This window comes from Cucurbita maxima, unplaced genomic scaffold, assembly GCF_002738345.1.
Source record: "Cucurbita maxima cultivar Rimu unplaced genomic scaffold, Cmax_1.0 Cma_Scf00046, whole genome shotgun sequence".
Classification (NCBI taxonomy): domain Eukaryota; kingdom Viridiplantae; phylum Streptophyta; class Magnoliopsida; order Cucurbitales; family Cucurbitaceae; genus Cucurbita; species Cucurbita maxima.
In genome coordinates this window covers 134,379-156,976 of record NW_019272062.1, presented here as the reverse complement: position 1 = coordinate 156,976, position 22,598 = coordinate 134,379, and the positions used below count along the sequence as shown (strand labels likewise).

General features: G+C 35.2%; 3 protein-coding genes across 4 annotated transcripts in view; all 3 read right to left on the bottom strand.

Moving 5' to 3' along the window:
- Window positions 1–103: 103 nt before the first annotated feature.
- LOC111470584 (dynamin-related protein 3A-like) lies at window positions 104–15,267 on the bottom strand. 2 transcript variants are annotated; one of them, XM_023116137.1, is made up of 20 exons: window positions 14,659–15,267; window positions 12,909–13,191; window positions 12,806–12,834; window positions 12,624–12,725; window positions 12,286–12,354; window positions 12,143–12,202; window positions 11,513–11,626; window positions 11,105–11,153; window positions 10,867–10,976; window positions 8,825–8,917; window positions 8,285–8,377; window positions 8,051–8,188; window positions 7,331–7,444; window positions 5,566–5,661; window positions 5,361–5,403; window positions 3,858–4,012; window positions 3,623–3,769; window positions 1,579–1,631; window positions 1,370–1,469; window positions 104–922 (listed from the first exon to the last, which is right to left on the bottom strand). In XM_023116137.1, exons 1-20 carry the CDS (start codon window positions 15,016–15,018, stop codon window positions 680–682), a joined length of 2,451 nt encoding a protein of 816 aa, XP_022971905.1. In that variant the 5' UTR covers window positions 15,019–15,267; the 3' UTR covers window positions 104–679. The 2 variants fall into 2 exon arrangements, with proteins under 2 accessions (XP_022971905.1, XP_022971906.1); XM_023116138.1 differs by having other exon boundaries at window positions 5,382–5,403.
- A 792-nt stretch (window positions 15,268–16,059) lies between these two features.
- LOC111470611 (pentatricopeptide repeat-containing protein At4g11690) lies at window positions 16,060–18,447 on the bottom strand. The gene is made up of 2 exons (XM_023116172.1): window positions 18,076–18,447; window positions 16,060–18,035 (listed from the first exon to the last, which is right to left on the bottom strand). Exon 2 carries the CDS (start codon window positions 17,964–17,966, stop codon window positions 16,473–16,475), a length of 1,494 nt encoding a protein of 497 aa, XP_022971940.1. The 5' UTR covers window positions 17,967–18,035; window positions 18,076–18,447; the 3' UTR covers window positions 16,060–16,472.
- Window positions 18,448–19,273: 826 nt separating this feature from the next.
- The window catches only part of LOC111470593 (gamma-glutamyl peptidase 5-like), a 4,506-nt gene continuing 1,181 nt past the window's right edge, over window positions 19,274–22,598 (bottom strand). Inside the window, exons 2-4 of the mRNA XM_023116153.1 lie at window positions 20,557–20,709; window positions 20,299–20,466; window positions 19,274–19,557 (exon numbers count right to left, since the gene is read on the bottom strand). Coding sequence (XP_022971921.1) covers window positions 19,441–19,557; window positions 20,299–20,466; window positions 20,557–20,709 — 438 coding nt within the window. The 3' untranslated portion in view covers window positions 19,274–19,440. The remainder of the gene's footprint in view (window positions 19,558–20,298; window positions 20,467–20,556; window positions 20,710–22,598) is intronic.

The window sequence follows — 22,598 nt, the reverse complement described above, 5'->3', positions numbered from 1 at the left end:
GGGAATAATAAATCAAGAGATAAAGCTGAGTGTGAGATTTCATAAGAGAGAGAGAGAGAGAAAGCTCTGCAGCCTTGTTCATTAGCAAGGTTGGAACCAATTCTGTAGTGCATTGGTGGGCTTGAAAACATCCCATTATTTAGTTACACAACATAACATCAAAATTGCAATTACAAAAGATTGTGCTGGAAAGTTCCAACTCATATCATCCAAACATACACAACCCCTCAGTAAGATATGATGAGCAGCAGCATATTTACATATGTAAAGTGAATCAGAGACAGGTCAAAGAACAACTGATGAACTATAGCAGCTGCAAAATCAGCCATCAATTCCAAAATCTGAACAGTTTCGACTGGCATTACATTTTTACAACCAGATGGCTTCCAAAAATGGAGTGACTAGTTCGTCTGCTCCCTAATTATTTTAATAGCACCTTCATAAATAATGCAACCTAACGCTAAAACATATCAAGAACACAGAAGAAGGAAGAGATACTTTTATCTTGATTTAATCTTAGTAGAAAGAGCTAGCTCCACTACAGTTAAGTTCTGGATGGTAAAATTCCAAAACCTGGTCGAGCAGTAAATCAAATATATTGCCTTCATTCAGTAATAACTGGACTCTTGTGGACATTCAGAAGTCTTTAAAGACGGGTAGATGGTTACTTTCCTGGCGTTTACAGGAATCCGCTTCCATTAGAATCAGCATTAGGATGGAATGGAGATGAGAGCTCCCCTGAATGAGGTGACTTGTGAGATTTTAGATGCCTTGGGGAAGCAGAATATGAATCGCCGGAACTGGATGTAGAATACATCGACGACGTTGGCAGTCCATGGATCCTCGGTAATCCCGTTGGATCGGCACCCACATTGTATCCCTTTTCAACTGTTTCAGCCTCCAAAGGTAATTCATCCAGTGTCTGCAATCAATGAAAAGATGATATATTCATAGAACTTCATTCATGCTAATGTCACGATCAAACAGCAAACTGAACTGAACAGGTTACTTCAATAAAATTTGTTCTTTAGTCGTCAATCTTCTCAATATTTACCATCTGGCGACTCTTGGCATTTTTTGTTCGATGAACGATTTCATCTTGTTATGATAATTATGAATTCCTCTGTCTAGATGCTTTATAACCCCTACCCCTTTTGTACCTTGTGAGATTCATCCTACCTATTATGTCATGTGACCATTTTTTTTTTCTCGTTCTTTTGCATCCTTGCATTTATCTGCATACCCTTGTTGTACTCGTCATCCAATCGGTTACTTTATTTTATGCTATTTTAACGCTGATTAGTTTCCAGCATGAAAGATCTTTCATCATATCAAGATGCAAGCATTGCCACGAGCAGGAAAACCATACCCGAAAAGCCTGCTGAAGTACACGAAGGGTTTCCCTAGTACGCTTTCTCTTCATTGCCACTTCATCAGGCTCCTGCAACATCTCTTCAAACAGGTTCTCTCTGTTTGACAACATTACACCAAAAAAAAAAAAAAAAAAAACATCTCTTCAGGAAGTTCTAAAGAAACAAGATCAGGCATCAATTGAGATAATAAAAGAAAGATACGTACCGGTAGAGTTTTTTGATGAATACATTGTGCAGATCTCGTTTGGTATGGTTTACCTGAATCAAACCAACCAAAATATAAGCAATAAATATGACTATATTTAGTTAAGACAGCATGTTCTTAGACTGGAACCAAAGAACAAGAACAAAAATAGGCAGAAAGTAAATATATATATCACTAGGTAGGTAAAGTACGGCAAAACATGTCATTAACTTGTCTAATCAACTATGCTCCTGACGAATTCGAGTTACCCACTCGGCCATGCTCAAAAGTGAATGCCGTTCGAAGGGGTAAGTATACCTATTGCAAGTTCATTGGTTGGATTGTAGGGCTGCTAAGTTAGATTATCAGTTGTCTCATAAACTTGTGCATCGATTCATTTGAAAATCCAAAGACTACATACCAAATCCAACCTACAATGGGATCCACACCGTCTGCAAACTTAAGAACCTCCTCCATGAGCTCTTTAATTAAGCTTGAAGCTCAACTAAGTCCACATATCTGTCAAGTTGCCACCAGATATAAACAAGAGGACACTGCCAGAGAAAATAAGCTCTGTCTCCACTACCTCCTTACAACACTCAGACTTCTGCCTTCCATCCATCACATTTTCCACGACTCAGTGTTAGGTGGGCACCCATGGTTTTAATAAACCTATTAAAAGCTGACTAGGGAATGATGTTAAAAAGTGCCTAATCTGGCAAAGGAACAAGACAGAGGCAGTGACATCAGTGATGGGCCTTCTTTAGCCCCTTCAAATTCCTGATAAAGTCTAAAGATGGGGCTATGGAATTCATTGAAGAGCTCCTAAATTCTGCCGCTTTGATGCAATTTTGGTGGTAAAGAAGTCGCAAGCATTTTAAGGAAGTGGTTCGACTACACGGTTTTTCTCGATCAGTCATTTCAAATAGAGATAAATTTATGTGAGCCATTTTTGGATGGAGATATTTCAATTACAGGGGACTCAGCTCCAACGTAAAACAACATTCCACCAACAAACAGATGGACAGTCAGAGATCGAAAACAAGTGTTTTGAAACATGTTTGCACTGTTTTTTGTGGTCAGCATCCTCGCGAATGGGGTGTGGCAATTGTGGGCAGAGTATTGGTACAACACCACATACCATATTTTCATCAACATGACTCCTTAAAGTCACCCCTAACCCCAATACGCCCTTACTTTCAATATATTCCTTACGTACTCTCATAAAATCTGACAAAACAGAAATTCTAAATTCATACAGAGATATTAGATCGGGATACTACACAAAACAAACTGAATAAGAGTCCATCTACCTCCCTTGGAAAAGAATGCATTTTTCCAAGAAACCAAAAGCTATTGGACCATATCCAGAACAGAGTTCCAAGACAAGGCCAGTTTGGGGTTATGACCCAAAGACACTCCTAAAGATAGGTAAAGTATCCACATCACAACCACTCATGGAGCCCTACCAGCTAATCTTTACAGACTCGTAATTGATGCCTATGACTAGGCTCTTGCTTGATAACAGGGCATGATCTCGAAGAAAGAGAGAATATGGTTAACGTTAACAATGAACTCCTCCTTAACAAGCAAAAAAAAATCGTATAGTCAGAAAAATAAAGATGGAGTCTATCCTACCCACTAGAAACCCTTTAATGGCCCCCTTATCCACTCCGAAAGAGCGTAACCATCAAGACAGAAAGAAGAGCATAACTAAATGTAATTCTAAATCCATGATCTCAACTCACAAGTCTAGTCCTCAACCGCCTCGTTGGCAACAAGGATGTGATCCAAGATTTTCCTCCCCACAATTAATGCCTCCTGTGGCTCTGAGACCGTACTTGATAAAACCTATCTATTAAACCCTAAACTTAACAATAATATACATGTCTATTATCAACTTGATTCATGGAACACAATTCTTTGTTCAAGAAATAAGATCAAAGAGATGCATTTAATGAATTTATAACAAGAAAGCAAACAGTTAGGTTTTTCATGGCTTCCAGTACTTAATTTAAGAAAAATATGATACGAACTAGCAGTATTAATAAAAATTTTAACATACCAGGAAGTTCATGATGGCCTTAGGTACATAGTCCTCTATATTCTTCCTAACAATGTCATAGTAGGATCTCAATAGCAGTTTAGTTATAGCAATTTCAATGGCCTCCTGCTCCGTAAGGCTTTCTGAGGGCCTCAAGACAGCTGGTGGCTAAAACAACACAAAACGTGTTAGCCAGGTTAAATCAAGTAAGGCAGACATACAAATCAGTAGACTTGATTATGGTATTACGACTGACCTCTCTCAAGTGGATCATTGAGAAAGATTGTTCCACACTATGCAAAGGCTCGCCAAATGATTTTTTTGATGAATTTTCTTTAACAGGACTATGGTTATCACTGCTATTACTGCCAAAAATAGACGAAATCCCCCAACTGGAACTCCCTGCGCCTCCTGGTAAGTTACAGAAGGATGCAATCATTCACGTAAACGAGAGAAATTCATACATACTAATGAGAAAAATGCAGAAAGTAGTTAATAGATCAATCGATATAGGCCATTATGCAGTTAATGCACATCAATAAGAGTACTGTTGTTTACCAAGCATAGAATCAGCTATTTTGAATAAATTGATGGTTGGATATTTTCACCATATCTATCTATCCATCTATCTATAGATATATATATTTCTTTGAGCAGGACCAAAAAAGAGTTGAAAAGAAAGCACCAAAGAGAAGTTTAAGGAAGTTCTTGTTGGCTCAGTTGTTGCGGGTTCTCTTTCTTCACAGTTTGCTGCCTTGTGGTTGGTTTTTATGAACTTCCCTTCTCCTTGAACTTAAACAAAACTCCCAAATCAACAAAATGAGTCAATAACATTTGACGTTTACCTAATGGACAAAGCACATCGAAACACCAAAATGGGCGAAGGAAAAAACAGAGAATTAGGCAATACCTCAGCCACTGAGATATTCCTCATTAAGGATAAGTGATAAATGAGGGAACCAGGATAACGGCCTATCCCCAACCAGTTTTTCTCCCAGATAAAAAAAGAATCTCTCCCATAACCCACCAAAGACTAGACAAATTGAGAAAAGAATGGAAACCCCACAGTTATGTCTTTCCAAAAATTTCTGGGACTGCCTTTAGCCCCTCCTCTAATTCATTCAAAAGGAGCAATGAGAAGATTCAAACCAAAATGAACAAGCCAAAGGAGCAAAACATCAAACTAAAAAAATTGACAAGAGAGAGTTCACTGCAGCATGCCAAGAAACTCTAGTAATGGCATCAGAAGAAGAATGAAAACCGGAAATGAGCTCGGAAACACCCTCTTTGGAAAACCACAAAACAGACTAAGGGACCAAAAGGCAAGAACCCAAATCAATTTGGTCACCAAATAAATTCAAGCTTCGTTTATGTTTTGGAATGAGCTGGTGCTTCCGAAAGACCATCTTAAGTATAATACTCCAACGGTTACTTGGGCCTCATCTCAGTGGACAGGCTAAACTATTTGGTGTAATGCAGTGTATGCTACTCTTTGGGATCTTGTGAAACTTCTCTCCTCTTCTTAGTGTCTCCTTTCTTTTTTAATTATGAGATCTTATATTTTTGTGTTTTCTCTTTTTCATATTTTTTTTCCAATTAAGAGTACTTTTTGCAACCCATTGGTCTTTTAGGGGTATCTAATTTCCCCTCGTTTCATATTAGCTCTTTTTTAATATAATTCTCTGTTTCCAATCCCAAAATAAATGTTTTAAGTCATATTCTTTTACACATTTCGTTCATAGAATAATAGTAATATTACCAGACAAAGTAACTTTTTCACCTTCTGCCAATGGACGAACAGCCTGTTAATCATACAAAAAATAGTGTAAGAATGTGATAAGAACACTGGATAATAAATTCTCAGTTTAACAATCATAACATTTAAACAGAAAAACAATGGCAACACAAGCAATCAGGAAAATTATTGAAATACATTCTCCCTACTAGGTTACAATATTCGCTACCTGATCAGCTACTATCCCGTTTACTTGCCTTGCAAGAATCCCACGAGTTTTCAAACTTCTCTCTGATGTGGTTGCCTTATCAAGCTCTATATTATCCTAATCAACATAAAATATAGTATTAAACATGAATGAAGAACTAGTTTGGAAAAAGAATATGCAACGTTTTTTTATAGGTAACAAGAGACTATATTCAAAAGAGAGCAAATCACAAAACAGCCTAGGGGCCAGGGGTAAAGGACAACTTAGCCCAAAGGACTACAAAAGAATAATCATCCAAATCTTTTCTAGCATGAATGAAACTCTTCATTAAAGAAATGAAAAGAGACTAATGCTCAAGGATAAAAACTCCACAAGGGAGTGAAATATGAAACAAAATACATAATACAAACATAGTATAAACCAAAACAATACTAGAGAATAAACAAATGAACTACACGGAATAAATAAATGCATTCTAATTGAGACAAATGTCCTGCAGTGAGAAACCAACATATAGTTTTGAGAGAGAGCAACAAGAGGAGGCTTTCAGACAAGGTGATTCAAAACGATCAATCCTTGGGAGACGTTGTCATGGAAGGATCTTGGAATTCTTTCCAACAAAAGTTCTGATAAGGGAGCTTTTACTGTGTTTACCCAAAGCAACGTAACTGTAGAACTGAACAATGGGCCAGCAATGAGGTGTGGAATAGTATCTCTAAAAGCATTGCAAAACCCCCCCACTGAATATTGAAGAATAAGAACAGCTTGAACCAACACAAAATCTGGCTTTAGGGGCACTTGAAAAATATGTGGTTGAAAGTATCACCATCCGATAAAAAAAGGGAACAAACCAAAAGCATGATATAATTTGAAGGCATCTTCCTTCGCAAAGCTTCAGACGCATTTAGACTTACATTGAGAAACATCCGTAGAAGAATATTGATTCTCTTAGGACTTTTAGACTTCCATAGAGCAATGAACATATCTTTTTCCAAACGGGATGAAGAGGCCATATGGCAAGATAATGACTTCAAAAAAAAACTATCTGCGAAAAGAAATGTTCCAAGTACAAGTGCCTTCATCCCAAAAAGCAGAAACAGAACCGCTTGGAGAAGAGGAGATGGGAAGGGAGGAAAACTGAGCTTTAAGGGAGAATCATTAAGCCACGGGATCCAGCCAAAAAATGAATTCTTCCGTTATTTCCAAAACTATAGTGAACAAAGGAGTCAAAGCCTTTCCATGTTTTATGAATACTCAACCACGGATTTCAAAGGCTAAAATTATTTGTTACCCGAGTTCCAATCAAAATTACAAGAACCATGAATGCCGGCAATAAATTTCCTACAAAGTAAAAGAGATTCATGCATGAAGCGCCATCCCCACTTTGCTAAGAGAGACAAATTTCTAAGCCTCAAAAGCTCCAATTCCAAGATCACCATCATTTTGTGCTTCGGATACAAGACTCCAACAAGCCAAATGATTAACTCATCACTACCTACCTACTATTCTCTGTTCCCCCTTTTTAACAAGTAACGACTTCTCGTCAAACTTTCCATTTTTTAAAACAAAACATATTTAGCTTTCTTCTTTTTTTGAACGTCAATGATAAATCACTTCTTTTCTACTCTACATTTTTTTTGTCTTAAAACTCCTTCACAGTACCCAAGAAATTTTCAAAGGGTAACGGAGTCTAAGGCTAGTCATGCTAACAAGAGAGGAGAGAGAAGGGAGAAAGAGCATCTTAAAAAAACAGAAAGAGGAAAAGAAGACCGTTCATCGCCTTTACCTTCTGTCTAGAGATAGGCAGGGAAACCCTAGAGGATTTGACTTGTTGCAATGCAATCTCAACTGCCTTGCTCCCACCAATAAAATTTGGGTGTGAAGTGTTTATGTAGTTCATCTACAAATACAAATATGACACGATATTAAAGGTCAAATATTTTATAAGAATAAAGGACCGAAGCTGGTAAATAAAAAAACTATTAAGACAGGTTCTTATATATTGGCGCATAAAGGCCAAAGAAAACAAAAGAAATCACACAAAAAAATTTCATTATTGATATTAAATGATTTGAGAACATTTCACTGTATTTTCTAGGGTAATAATTTATGGATGGAGAGCCAAGTAGAGTCTGATCTTTAGCAGTAAACAAAATCCTGAAGTGACCCAAGAATCCATGAAACTACTTGACTGACTCCCTTGCATATGGAAATCCAAATTACCGCCCGAATGGAAAAAAAGATGATGGCCAACATAACTTCGAAGCAAATAATATTTCTGACCTCTAGTATGTTATTCCATAAAAATAGTGATTGGTAAAGTTTTATCCAACAGATTATGTGCCACAAAATCCATAGTTCAAGAAGATCAATAGTCATACCAGCCCATATTTTTCAAAATAACAAAAATATTTCAGTCATTGTGTTGTGTGGTTTACCAAAATAACATCAATATGATTTTGTGCTTGTGAATGTATCACCACAAAATCAAACATAAATGACATACCTCCATATCGATAATATGTCCAATCATAGTCTCTGAAGGTTCAAGACCTTCTCGCAAAAAATTGCTCATAACTTCATCCATGCGCCTTCTTAAAACAGGAAATCTTTGTAGTTCACTTACCACGCAACGATGACTAATCTGAAGAGAGGTCAACGAAATATTAAGAAACTATAAGAAAGGAATAAGACAAGTATGTAAAAAAGGCAGCACAAAGAAAAAAACAAAAAATCCTACCTTAATTAGTTCATCATATATGAACCTTGCACACTGAAGGCTTGGATCTAATAACCGAGCTATTTGCTTGCGAATAAGAACTTCAAAAGGAACCTATACATATTGAAAGATCAGATCGACATGAGATGTGATAAGCCGTGTCCATAATATGTTATGGCTAAATTCTATCGAGTGTGGAGTAACCAAAATTTCACAATGACTTCAGAGAGTGTAAAGAAGTCTGGGACAATGAGAGTTGTTTCAAGGTACACTGTCTCACAATTCTATTGTAATTGTAGTTTATGTATCAAAGTTGAATTAGCGCTCTTTTTTGCTAGCTCATTTGACTCTACACGGGTTTGTCCCCTCTTTCGTATTCCTCATATATTCAATGATAAGGTACAAAACCTTATTGGGTGGGAGACACCTAACGTAAAAAGAACTAGAAGAGCTTGAAAACATGCATAAATGATGAGTTCTTAATTTAGATTATAAAAACGAAGAGTAGAACGATAATTATGAGCAATATAGGAGTGGAAAACAAACAATAACATAACCTACTTCAGGCACAAATAAAGCACATTTAGGACCAGTTGCATTCTGGATAGCAGTTCGGATGTCATCATCAGTCAAGTCCTCACAAGGATCCACTTCCTGCCAAATAACATTTCCTCGTATCAGTGAGAATTATCACTCCCCCACTACTCTGACAACATTAATTGCATGAAGAAATAGCGAAGAAATACAACTAAACCAGGATGAACGAACTGAGAAAGCAAAAATGTACGCATTTAAAAATCTGCCTACTTCAGTAATCCATCCACTGCAAAACCACACAAAATTCAAACAAACGATCTGCAGACAAATAAACGTTTCTTCTTTTGTTCACTCAGTTATTTTAATTGTTGCATCTAGGAGGTAGAGTAAAGAGGGACATCAGATATGTTACTTCATTAATCTTTCCAATCTACGATATCTAGTTTGGCATTCGAAAGATGGATATAAAATATGTTTGGATTTCAAAAGAATTCAAATGAGTTAGATTCCCCGCCCCCCACACCCCAGAAGAGGCACAGGAGGTAATTCTCCCACTTTATTAGTGTTTAAGATCAATGGGCTTCCAAAGATCTTCCCTCTAAAATGTATTTCATATCTCATTTAGATATTGCACCTTCCATCACTTAGTGGAAACGATATCAGGAGAGAATTGGAAAATTCTTTCGAGGAAAGATCCTCCACTGGTGATAGTTGGAGGATCAAAGGGCAACATCACCAAATCTAATAAGCATATTCCCCCTTTTCTTATCCTTGATTTCAATTGTAGCTAGAAGAAAGCCACACAAATTCCTCTCGACTTCTGTACGAGCATTAGTACAGCCAACATATTGAGATCCCAATAGGGCATCGGCAAGTTCTTGTGGGAGATTCGCCCATCCTAAACATCAATAAAATTTGGATGCTTTACACGAAACCACTTTTCAATAAGCAAATAAAAACCACCGAAAAATTTCCATTTTCTTTCAGATTCAAGAGCCTTTAAAGAATTTCCACCCTTGAAATTTTGTAAAGCCTTCTCTACCATGAAAGGGTTAATCAAAACTAAGTCCTTAATGATCTTCCAAAGCATCTTTAATCTCCTTCCAATTGTTGTGAACAAACAACCTAGAAAAAGTATACTAGTTGAAATTCAATTTCACCACTTTTTAGTCCTTTTTTACCCTAGAGAATAAGAAGGCAACCCTTCAATGATACTTGAGGAATCTTTTGAGATTTCATTGCATGGAATCTCGAGCCTCTACTTTTCATTTAAATTCTTCAAATTCATTGGATGTATTTCCTAACAAACTCAGTTTTTAATAAGACAACTAGATATTCATAGGACCTACTCTTCACAAGTTATCATTGGAGAGGGAAGTTAACTACAAAACTTGCAACTATATAGATTTAAAATCATTATCATCTTTTACCTTCTTTGATTTTCTCAACAAGTAAATTCATTATTAGGTTTGCCTTGTAAAAATGTCAGTCAGAGCAGTAGCCAGAAGTTCACCCAATCACATGAACCAACAAAGGAATGGTACACTATGATTAAGTATGTGTCCAATGGTTTTGGTTTAATTATTCCATGAAAAATCACTGGTGGGAACTCAAACCATGGAATATGTTCTCCTATTTATGACTGGAATCTCAAGCCTCTATGTTTCTTTCAAATTCTTCAAATTCATTGAATATAACTTCCTAGCAAACTCAGTTTTCAGTAAGACAACTATATATTATTTTATCGTAGGAACTACTTTGACAAGCTATCAGAGGAGGAGAGGGGAGTTATTTTCAAGACTTGCAGCTATGTAGATTTGAAATCATTATCAACTTTGATCTTCTTCAATTTTCTCAGCAAGTAAAATTCATTATTAGGTTTGCCTTGTGAAAATGTCAGTGACGGCAGAAGCAAGCAGCTCATCCAACCAAATGAACCAAAAAAGGAATGGTACACTACACTTAAGTACGAATCTGATGGTTTTGTTTTGATTATTCTATGAAAAATCACTGGTGGGGACTCAAACCATGGAACTTAACTACTATTAAAATGAAGCCACGTGTACCTCTAAACTCTTCACAAAGATTGATTGAAAAATATAGTGAATACGAGTTCCACCCGAGAGCTCAGATGTTGACATTTCTTCATTCTTCCCATCAACCATTGATGAAAATGCTGTTTCCAATAACAAGCATATGGTTCAAATCTTCTTAACCAGAAAGTAGCTAGAATTGTAAATAACACAGCTCAGCTTGCATGATTCCACGTGGAAAGGAAAGAAAAGCAAATGAAATCACGCATACCTTCACAATATTTTGATAAAATGTTCAGAAGAAGAGCACCTTGACCAGCCTAATAGTAAGAAGAAGTTGACAATTATGAAACATTAGCCAACGAAAGAAGATTGAATTTTTAATTAACTATAATTGCAATCACGAAAATAGAACAGAATCCAGGGAGACTTTAGTTTTCTTTGATACAGGAAGATAAAGTTGTCAGAGAAAAAGGCAATGGACGACAGAGCAAATTTGCCCAAGAATTGCATGCATTAACATCAATAACGCCATGGACACTTTATAAGATTCAAAATACAATGTCAAACCTTCAGTAATTCATTGTGGATAAGAAACAAAAGAACCTCAAACCACAAGTAATACTTTTTTACCGTAAAATATCTCAACCATAAAAATATTTTTTAGCAATAAATACACCTTTGACTCCGTGATTTCTCCATAACTGCCATGCTCCTTGGCAGCTGAAACTAGTGCAGAGCTTATGCGTGACTTCAAACCAGGTAGAATTGCCTGGATATGTTGCACTAAAATCTGCAGAAATTATTATACAATCAAATATTAAAAAATTCATAGAATAGGATCTGAACTTCAAGAGCTTGAATTAAATGACTGCCAATAGGAGACATAAATTTGAGAATCAATTAAATTGAAGGAGAATGTGGAGGGAGAGAGGCGCCGAGATAAAACATAGTAGGTCACATCCGTATGCTAGTGCATCATCTAAAATCAAATATAAACACACATCTATATGCCCAATTTTAATACCTGGTTCAGCTTCTTCAAAAATCAATCAAATTGAAGGGAAAATGTAGAGGGATAAGACAGGCCAAGATAAAAGGTAGGTCACGTCTATATGCTATACATCATCTAGAAACAAATATAAACACACATCTAAATGCCCCGTTTTATGACCTGGTTCAACTTCTTCGAAAATCAGTCAAATTGAAGGGAAAATGTTGGAGAGAAAGATGGGGCAAGATAAAAGGTAATATACGCTAGTACATCGAGAAGCAATTATAACCACACATCTAAATTCCAATTTAATACCTGGTTTAACTTCTTTGCTAATTGAGGAACACCACAGCGATCAGACAGACCATCATATACCTGAGTCACAGCTAAAACCGTAAGTTAAAATATGTTCAAGAATCCTTCTCCATTGCATAAAAAGGGTATAGCACAAATCATACTGGATGGCTGCGAAAAAATTTCTCCTCAGCTATAAGTGCGTCTTTAATACTCCGGTTGAGTATAATATCCTGGTTTAGAAATGAAATCAACAAACCCAATCAGAACAAGTGCAACAGAAATAAAACATGCATCATAAATGATCATAAAATGAAATAGCATCAGTGATCATCATTGTTCCTTCTTGGTTTTGTTAGACATACGATAAAGATACATGATCAAAAATGGGGAAAAAAAATCCCTAGACAAAGCTGACTACTAACATGTAACAAGAAAAACAAAACTTCAAAAAATAAACATCATTTACAAGAGTTTGCATCCTTGTCAAGTTTATAATTACCTCCTGACTTCGATTCACAACACCAAAGTAGCCAAGTCGCAACGGAATCACTTTTCCGTGCAAAAGGTTACGTGCATCAGTGCCTCTATCCATTATGTCAAGCTGCAATTATGAGGAAGAGAACCATCAGAAACTGATTTCATCTACGGAGTAAATATATACTTGGTAAACTCATGAAGCACCTTTGTGATTATCCCAATCGTTCTAACACCTGTGAACATGTGAAATGCATGAGTTAGAAGGGATAAAGTACTAACTCATGGACTAAGCTGTGAAATAACTTACCATCAGGATCGGCATTTCCAGCAATCTGAAGAGCATCTGAGTTAGCTAAATCTGAATTTGCGGGTGTAACGGCAAGAATCAAACAGCTTGGAACTTTAATGTACGACATAATCATTGTACGAATCCGAGCTTCAATATCAGAAGGTTGATCTCCAACTGGAACTTTGGTTATACCAGGAAGATCAACCAGAGTAATATCAAGAACATTAGGTGAAAAGATCTTCAGACGAATTTGCTTGTCTGAGACACCTTTATTTCCTCCAGCCTCCCGATCAGTCTCAGCCTACAGTGTAAAAAAGGGCACATTGCAAGTTGGAATATGTTTCAACATACTTTAAATGCAAAAAAAATGTTGCACACTTCAGCAGATAGCAAGAAAGAGAAATAGTGCATTGACATCTATCAGATCGACAGAAGAAGAATACAACTAGGTTCTCCAATTGACATTAATCATAAATAGATGAGAGCAACAAAACTGTATGGAGCCTAAAAGAAAATTAATAATGACTTAATCCTTGAGCTTTTATTGCTTTTTATACATCATTCGGAGGGTTTGTATAGAAAAGCCATGTTTGATTCTAGATCATTCAACTCTTTCACTTGAATAGAAGATACTCGTTCATTTGTAAGTCCCAAGGGGAAATCTCCATGCAGTCTTAACAGTGGGAGGAAATTTGCACTCGTTCTCCCATGCTTCCTTTTCAAGATAGAAATGGTCTCATTTTTTTAATTCATCAACATGTGGGGTTGGGTATTCAAACTTCTGACCATTTAATTCTAAAAATTTCCCTTATCCTTTTGAATCCATGGAAGCATAATATCATCATCACAAGCAAGTAAGTTGAATTGGGGAAGGGAAATTTTATCTGGAAAAATGCTGAAAATGTTCTCCTAAAGTTTGGTTGTGAAGGGGCAGAAAAGAAAATGACGAGAAACTAACACTCCACTATTTTTAAGAGATGATGAAAATTGAGACTGCGCAACAATTGCCATTTTCCCTAAACATTTTTTGGGAAAGAATATTCCTAAAGAACTTTACAAGAAGCAGGGAGGAAAGCTCTACCAGGTGAGGTGCTTGGAACATGATCTTAATAATAAATGTGACAGAATTGAACAAGAAGCCACACGTTGAACTCCTTACCATAGAAAGCTAAAATATAGTCCACGAATTGAAACCAATCAACAAGCTCACTAGCTATAAGTATTTGTCTACCAAAAAGGTTCCAATCATCATTTCTAAGGTCATAAGCACAAGCTTTTTGGATACAGATATCCTTTTGGATGGCCAGTAAGAATACAGGAGTGGACATTGAGAAGAACTCTTTTTTCTTAAACGAGAAACCGAGCTTTCATTGAGATGTATTGCCATCCTGAAACCTCCTCCCACCAGACATTTCTTCCCAACTTTCTGATCAACTAATCAGAAGGTAAGCAAAACTAGCTTGAAGCTTGCTTTAACTTGAATGGAAAATTCTCAATGTCATATGAAATCAGAATCCTTTTATAGTTTATGCAGCAATAGTGTACCACTCAAGTTTATATTTTCGTTCTCTTATTAGATGTTCTGGTTTATAATCTAATGAAACAATCTACCTGACATATCAAATAGTTCGGAAGCACTTGAAAGTTATGAATGACATTTCAGACTCCAACATTCCCAACGCTCTTCACAAACCACCATGTTTATGCTCTAAATGCGCAAATAGTTCAAACAATTAAAAAAGACAAGAGCCAGAAACACAAGCCTTACACGAATTTCCCTCCGAATTTCAGAGAAGTCGTAGAATTTCCTCCCGGGTAGGTGCAAGAACTCCCCATACTCCTCGCTAGTCTTAGTCTGCAAGAGCTGAAGCACCAATGGCCGCCGCGTGCAGATATCAGAACCCCTCGGAAGGAAGTCGCGACCGACGAGAGCTTCCAGTACGCTAGACTTGCCACTGCTCTGACTACCGACAACAGCAACCTGAGGAAGCTCAATGGTGGATTGGCTTCCCAACTGAGCGAAAATGTCCTGAAGCTTGTTCACTATTGGGATGACGGAGTTTCCCAAGGGAGAGGCGGCAGAGGAGGAGGAAGACGATGGAGAGGGAGGCATTTGCTCGTTCGCCATGATTAACGATGGATCGGGCAAGGATGGATTCAGGGATTTTCTGGAATCGTTGAATTGATGAGAGCTAGGGTTCGATGAGATTAAAACTCGATGAAAATTCAGAGGAAGCGGAGATTTGTGGGTGTCTGCGGGGAAGAGCGGCGGAGGGAATCAACGGTGGTGGATGAAGGCGGTGGTGGACATAAAATCAGGCCACCCTCTGTACTGGCAAATCTTGGCTAACAGCACTTCTTCGCCTGTAATACTAATAATAATAATTAGCCTTTCATCATTTTTTTTTTTTTATTATTTTTTTTTTTGGAGTAATGAAAATTATATATTTTAACAGTAAATCTCAAAGCTTCTTAAATTAAGATTTACTATTTATTTACAATTTAAATTATCAATTAAATTAAAAAAATCAAACTTATTAGTGTCAAAATTGAATTTAGTAATAGTATAAAAACGCTAGTATATGAATAAGGTTAGGTGTATTGTCCTAATAATAGTACTCACACAGTGCTCGTTGTAGTAGTTATAAATGGTATGATTAGAGTCAGTTCATACGCAAACAACATGTTAGTGAGATATCATCATATACAGTGTGAGTTTTTATAAAAAATTGACCACGAGATCTTTTCTCTTTTTATAAAATTTTTAAGAAGATAAATATTTTTTATATTATCATATGCCCGTTTGTGAGGCATGCTCTCTATTTTATAGGGGGCTATAGTGACTTACATAGTCCAATTCAATACGCCTACCATTTTGGAAATGAATAAGAAGCTAAGGAACATGAGGTTGATAAGATGATTGAGTCCTAAATATAAGATACACTAGTGAAACACGATATAATCGATTATATCTATAGACATAACTTGTCATACAGCGCATATAAGTACAATTTTAAGTTAATAGAGTGATTTTGAATGAATGAATTTATCAATTAATTTTTTCTTACGAAGTGTTCTAATGTTTTACACTGGCCGCCAATAAACACCCCCTCGTTCATATCTCTATCCTTACACTCAATCTAAGCTTTAATAGATTCATTACCGTCACTTGACACAAAACAAAGAAAACAGATTCCATATATAATGATATAAATGAATTGATATCTACAATGGATCATTAAAAGCCTACACTGGCAGTCAATGAACACCCCTTCGTCCCTAACAAATTTTGATATGTATCTCGTCAACCAAAAGACTATAAGTTTACATCTCTATCCCTACACTCAATCTGAACTTAACTCGACTAATAAAAAATTCACCATGGTTACTAGATATAAAGCAACAAAAACCGGCTCTATATATAATGATATAATGAATCAATCATTAAAAGCCTACAAAGCTTTTACGCTGGCAGCCAATAACGCCCCCTCGTCGCTTTCAATTCGAGACACCAAGGTTTTCTCCTATAATATCAACCAACGCGATCTTCAACAACCCGTTTGCTGAAAGTACCCTTTTGGCTTAACCAAGCTTACAATAGAGCGATTCTGACGGATTCAACCCGGCTTCAATCATCTCTTTAAGTAAACGTTTCGCCTCGGTCGATTTCCCTTCGTTGCAGAGAACTTCAATGGTAGAGCTGTAACTAGCTAGACTTGGAGTTAATCCTTTGTTAACCATCTCTTGAAGAAACTTCAAGGCCTTGTAAGAATTGCACTCTTTGCAGTACCCATTTATCATTATATTGTAGATAACATCATTAGGCTCCACATTCATCTCTACCATTGATTTGTACAGTTTTGATGCCTCTACCATATTACCTTTCATACACAAACCATGCATTAGGACACCATACGTATGTTGATCCGGGACCGAACCAACTTTCTTCATGAGATGAAACAACTGAGAAGCTTTCTCGACATCATCGGATCGGACAAAGGCATCCATTAGAATCGTATATGTCACTTTCGAGGGAGAAATGCCTCGGTCCTCCATCTCTCTAACCAACTCTGAAACTACAGCAGAATTCCCTGCTTTAGAGAAACCTGCAATTAAAATGTTGTAGCTCACTGAAGTTGGAGCCAAACCAATCAACTTCAGCTTATCAAAATAACCTAAGGCCTTCTCCAACTTTCCAATATTACAGAACCCATCCATCAACAGGTTATATGTTCTAGTAGTTGGATTTATATGAACCTGTTTCATTCGTTCGAACAGCCGTTCAGCTTTCGACATTTGTCTCTTACGGCATAACCCACCGATTAGAATAGTGTACGTGACTACGTTGCACGACACCCCCCTTGTCGACATTTCATCGAACACCTTAAAGGCAATACTCAACTTCCCATCCCTACAATACTCATTAATCAGAGTGTTGTAAGTATACAGACTGGGAAGAACCCCAACAAGCTTCATCTTCTCATAAAGCTCAAAACCATCCTTCTTATATCCTTTCTTAAAAAATCCATTGATCATGGCAGTATAAGTATATTGATTAGCAACAAAACCAAGGTCATTCATCTTAGAAAACAACACTTTAGCCTGTTCAATGTCACCATTTTTGCAACAGGCATCAATCAAGATAGTGTATATAACGACATTAGGAGACAAGCCTATCCTCTCCATTTGAGCCAAAAGCTCAAAACCTTTACTTACATTGCCGTTTTTGCAAAAGGCCTTAATCGTAATCCCAAAACTATACTCATCAAAGCGAGTTCTCCCCAAAAATTCAGTGAAAAAACACCAAGTTTTATGCAAATCGCCTGATTTTGCAAGTAAACCCAATACATTATTGAAAGAGATTGAACTCGGACAATGCCCTTGAAGGATCATTAGTTTAAAACTGTGAAGGGATTGTTCTAATAGTTGAGATTGAAGAGAAGCATTGATAATTGCTTCATGAGAATTCAAATTCGGTTGTGTTGAATAGGTTAAAATCGAAGAAATAGTGAAGAAAGACGAGGTGATCCGATTGGAAAGAAATGAGTGTAAGAAGCCAATGGATTTGGGCACCATAAATGCGAGACTAAATCAGAACTAAGAATTATGAACAAGAGATGAACAACAACTTATGAAGAGAAAAGGATAATAAGAAATTGACCTCCAGAATTTCCCAAAGTTTAAGCAACGTAATCGAAATTATCAACCAGAGGAATCAGTGACTCTTCAATAACAATAACGATGAAGTTGAGTTTGAAATCGGAAGTGTTGATTCTAGAAATTTGAAGGCTCCGTCGCCGATTACCACCAAGAATAGAAGAAGAAATCTCACCATTTCAACAAGGAGATTGCTTCGGAATTTCTTGTTTCGGTAAATCCAATTCCGTCCATCCAGCTCTGTTCTCTCTCTCTCTCAGAAGCACAACCCTAAATCACATTCATTTGCAGCGAAACACTTCTGAAATGGTGCCCTAGAAGGGAAATTCAAGGGGACAAAGTGTAAATTCAAGCTGAGAGAAGGAAGGAAGAGAATTTCTCGTAAACAAAATGGAGAACGAAGATCCTTAATCTAATGATTTCAAATTTTAGACTTCATAAAATATGCATTAGTACCATATATATTTTTCGTGACAAACCTCAAATATGGTATGAGATCACGGAGACTTCCTACATTTAGGCATATCTTTATGTTCGACATAATATCATGCAGGCCTTTTCAGCAACACATTTAACCCAACCAAATCAGGTTTGAGACTACGTATACGAGCTCGTCTAGTGGGTCTATGTGCACGTGTGTGAGTCATGTGTAGGGAAGTACCATACATCCAACCCAGTCTGCACTAAAAAGAGCTCAATGTCAAGCTATGTTATTTTAAAAGATACGTCTCATCGTGTATGTGTGTTTGCATTACCTAACCACAACAGTGGGATCACTCATTGAGTATTTATCATAAACTACTCTTACATTTCAAGTAAAGACAAAGCATCCCTATACGGATGACAGAAGGGACGTGTGTAAAGACCATAAAACCGATGTTAGTAATTGCATTTCATATTATTTATTAATCTTAGGTTAGATTACGACACTACGCTTATGAACTATTTAAAACGAACATTTCCACATAAAAAGTCACGTCAACCATATAATAGCGACTGTATTTCAATAGCAAAGCAGAGTCGTTACACACGCCCTATGAACATCCGTAAGACTCAAACTTAAGTAATTTAGTTCGGAAACATGTGTGTACGAACACAAATAAAGTAATAATAATAATTTTCCATCGTCACGTGCATTTCACTAATATAATTAAAAAATTCTCGATATTAAAAACGTGACATTATCAACGTTTTTTAAATAATAACACAAACAATATAAACGATTCGTTGAAATAAGCTTTGATTTGATTAGTATAACGACCTCCCATTTCACATAATAAAACCCTAAAACAAGTTTTAAATTAGATAAACCCTAAACCAAACTATATTTCTTCTATGCCCATTCTCTCTTTAATTTATCTAAAATGTATTATTATTAATATTATTATTATTATTATAATTTATTAATAAGAGAGGTTCCTTTGAGAAAGTTGATGCACAGCTTCTTCCATGCCTCTCTGTTTGGCTCTCCTTCTTCCACTTTGGCCTTCAACTCCTTCCCATATGTTTCCTATACAAACCAGTTTCAAGTTAGGTCGGATCGGGTTACGATATTTTTTAGACCCAAAAACAACTCGAGTTTAACCTAATCGAACCATAAAATATTTAGGTTGGGTTAGTTCGGGTTGTTTGAATTATATATTAAAATAAGTACAGTGATAATATAAAAGTATTATACAAGTCCACTGCTATCAAATATTGTTCGTTTTGGCTCGTTACGTATTACTATTAGTCTCACGGTTTTAAAAAACGTCTGCTGGGGTGAGATTTTCATACCCTTATAAATAATGTTTAGTTCTCACCATTATTGGAGAGAGGAGCAAAGCATTTCTTATAAAGACGTGGAAATCTCTCCCTAGTAGACGTACTTTAAAAACGTGAGACTTATGACGATACATAACAAATCAAATCAATCAATGCTGTTACATAAATATATGTATACATAATTATATCACTAACAAACATATATATATATATATATATATATATACACATTAGATTTATGCTGACGCTCGTTGAATAATTCTAGATAACCTATGATCTAACTCAACCTATAAAACTATTTGGGCAGTGAAAATTTTGATAGATAATTCTTAAACTCGGGAGACGTAAGACATGTTCTCGAGTTTAAGAACTCGTTAGGTACAATCTCGAATTTTATACTAACCTAGTATATGGAATAATAACACGTGTCAAACATCTATAAATCTATAAGATTGATAACAAAACAATCGGACGGTGAGGAGCATACCATGATGAAATTACGTTGAACAAGACGGTCAATGAGGTGGAAAAGAATGTCCATGGTGTACTCAGGATGCCCTTGGATGCCCATCATGTGGTCCCCATACTTGAATATTTCGATTCCAGTCTTTTCTGACCATCCGATCACTTCCGCCTTTGATGGAAGTTCCTGGACCTACACAATATACCATACATCGCACCGTACCAGATTATTATGTTGAGGAATTTTACTGTACGCGCGAGCTTATTAAACAAACGCAAGTACCTCATCTCGATGGCATTCGATCACCGATAGCATTGATGGGATCTTTAGAGATGAGAAGACTTTTGATGCTGGGGACACGTGTATGGTCCTGATTCCAATGTCCCACCCTGAGAGGGCCCTACCCGTCTTTCCTCCCAATGCACGGCACAAAACCTAGACACGTCATCAACTCTTGTAAAGTTATTAAGGAATTTACACAAATAGCATCAATACAAAATTTAAAATTATTTAATCATAATTATAAAACAAAAACGAAAAAAAAAATACCAATTATTATTTTAAAAGTCAATAGTTTAATATTTGACTCTGGAGTTGGAGCGGGTTAAACGACTCAATCAGTTAAATGAGATATCAGCTAAACTAAATTCAAATTAGTATAAATTTTCATAATATATTAAAAAATAGAACCGATATATTTACCAATATGAGCATAACTTAACTGAAATATTCGATCAAGATTTAAAAAATGCATCCCGACACGTCTTATCATAACATCAAATATGCATGATAAAAAGTTTAATAATTTTTTAATTGGAAAGTTTTATAATATTGTGGAATACTACTTTTTGTGTTTATATTATTGACGTGACAATCAATGATAATATCATATATATATATATATATATATATATATATATATATATTCACGTGATATTAGAAAATCGGTTATTTTGTACTCGCAACATATCGGATCAGCCACGTCATGACAGCTAATTTCCACCTAGTTTTGTCTTTTGGGAAAAATCATTCTTGCCGCCACGTAATTTATTGGATCAATTTTTATTTAAGTAAAAAAAAAAAAAGAAAATATTAAACTCAAAAGAAAAAAAAAGAACTATTGTAAAAAAGAAATAAAAAATATATTCTAAAGTAATAAAATCATTCATTTCAAAATAATGAATGTTTAATATTAAAAATATAATATTAAAAAATAATAAAAATTTAAAATTATTAGGACATAATATCTAATACTCGTCATTTATAGTAATTTAAATACAAATTTGTGTATATTTAAAAAAAAAAAAACCCGATAAGGAATAATAAATTAGACATCAAAGCAATATATAAATTTAATTTTTGAAAACTTTCTAAATAAAATAAAAAATAAAAAAAGTGGGTTTTAAATAATTATTGTAGACCATATAGACTTGCACTACTTGAGACAATCAAATAATTAAATACTTTATTTATTTATTTATTTATTTATTTTAATTGGTCAATATTTTGGGTTTACCATTGTGCATGTAATGTGTGCAAAAAAGCTTCACCAAACTCTCATTGGGAAAATGACCCATCATCCACCACATGTCCTTGTCCAATTATTTTTTTTTTCTTTTTAATTATTTTCATATATATATATATATATAAACCTCGACTCCAAAAATAGGTTGTTCACGAATAATTTAAAATTAAACTTATTATTATATTATTTAAATAGTAAATTATATTAAAAATAAGTGTAGAGTAAAATAATAATAAAAAATATTGAGATAGAGTAATTGGTTAAAAGTTTATATGATTTAAATAGTATAATTTAAATTATTTGTAAGCTTAGAACAAATAATTATATAAAAAATGGAATAAATTAAGATATTAAAAGGTAATTTTAGATAAATATAGAAATAGTCAATTTTACCTAACAAAGTTGAAATTGTTGAAGATTCTATGGTAATTACTTTTGACCATGGTAAAAACAAATTCAAGCCTCTACTTTTTTATCTACTATATTTAAAATTAAAAAAAAAATGATTCTACTCTATATTTTAAAATATATAATTTTTGAAAAAAAATTAATAATTATGCCATTTTCTAAGATATATATATATATATAGTTAAAAATGTTGAAGATTCTATGGTAATTACTTTTGACAATAGTAAAAACAAATTCAAACCTTGATTTTTAGTTTTTTTATCTACTATTTAAAAAAAAAATTACTTTACTCAATATTTTAAAATATATAATTAGAAAATGGCATAATATAAAATACAATTTTTTTTTTTTTTTTTTTTTTTTTTTTTTTTTTTTTTTTTTTTTTTTTTTT

Coding starts and splice junctions, on each gene's coding strand:
- LOC111470611 (XM_023116172.1), bottom strand. CDS start 17,966: ATGGTGCCCAAATCCATTGGCTTCTTACACTCATTTCTTTCCAATCGG.
- LOC111470584 (XM_023116137.1), bottom strand. CDS start 15,018: ATGGCGAACGAGCAAATGCCTCCCTCTCCATCGTCTTCCTCCTCCTCT. Junction 4,013..5,360: donor TGAAAAAGTTACTTTGTCTG/GTAATATTACTA, acceptor GTAACTTACCAG/GAGGCGCAGGGAGTTCCAGT. Junction 3,770..3,857: donor CAATGATCCACTTGAGAGAG/GTCAGTCGTAAT, acceptor GTGTTGTTTTAG/CCACCAGCTGTCTTGAGGCC.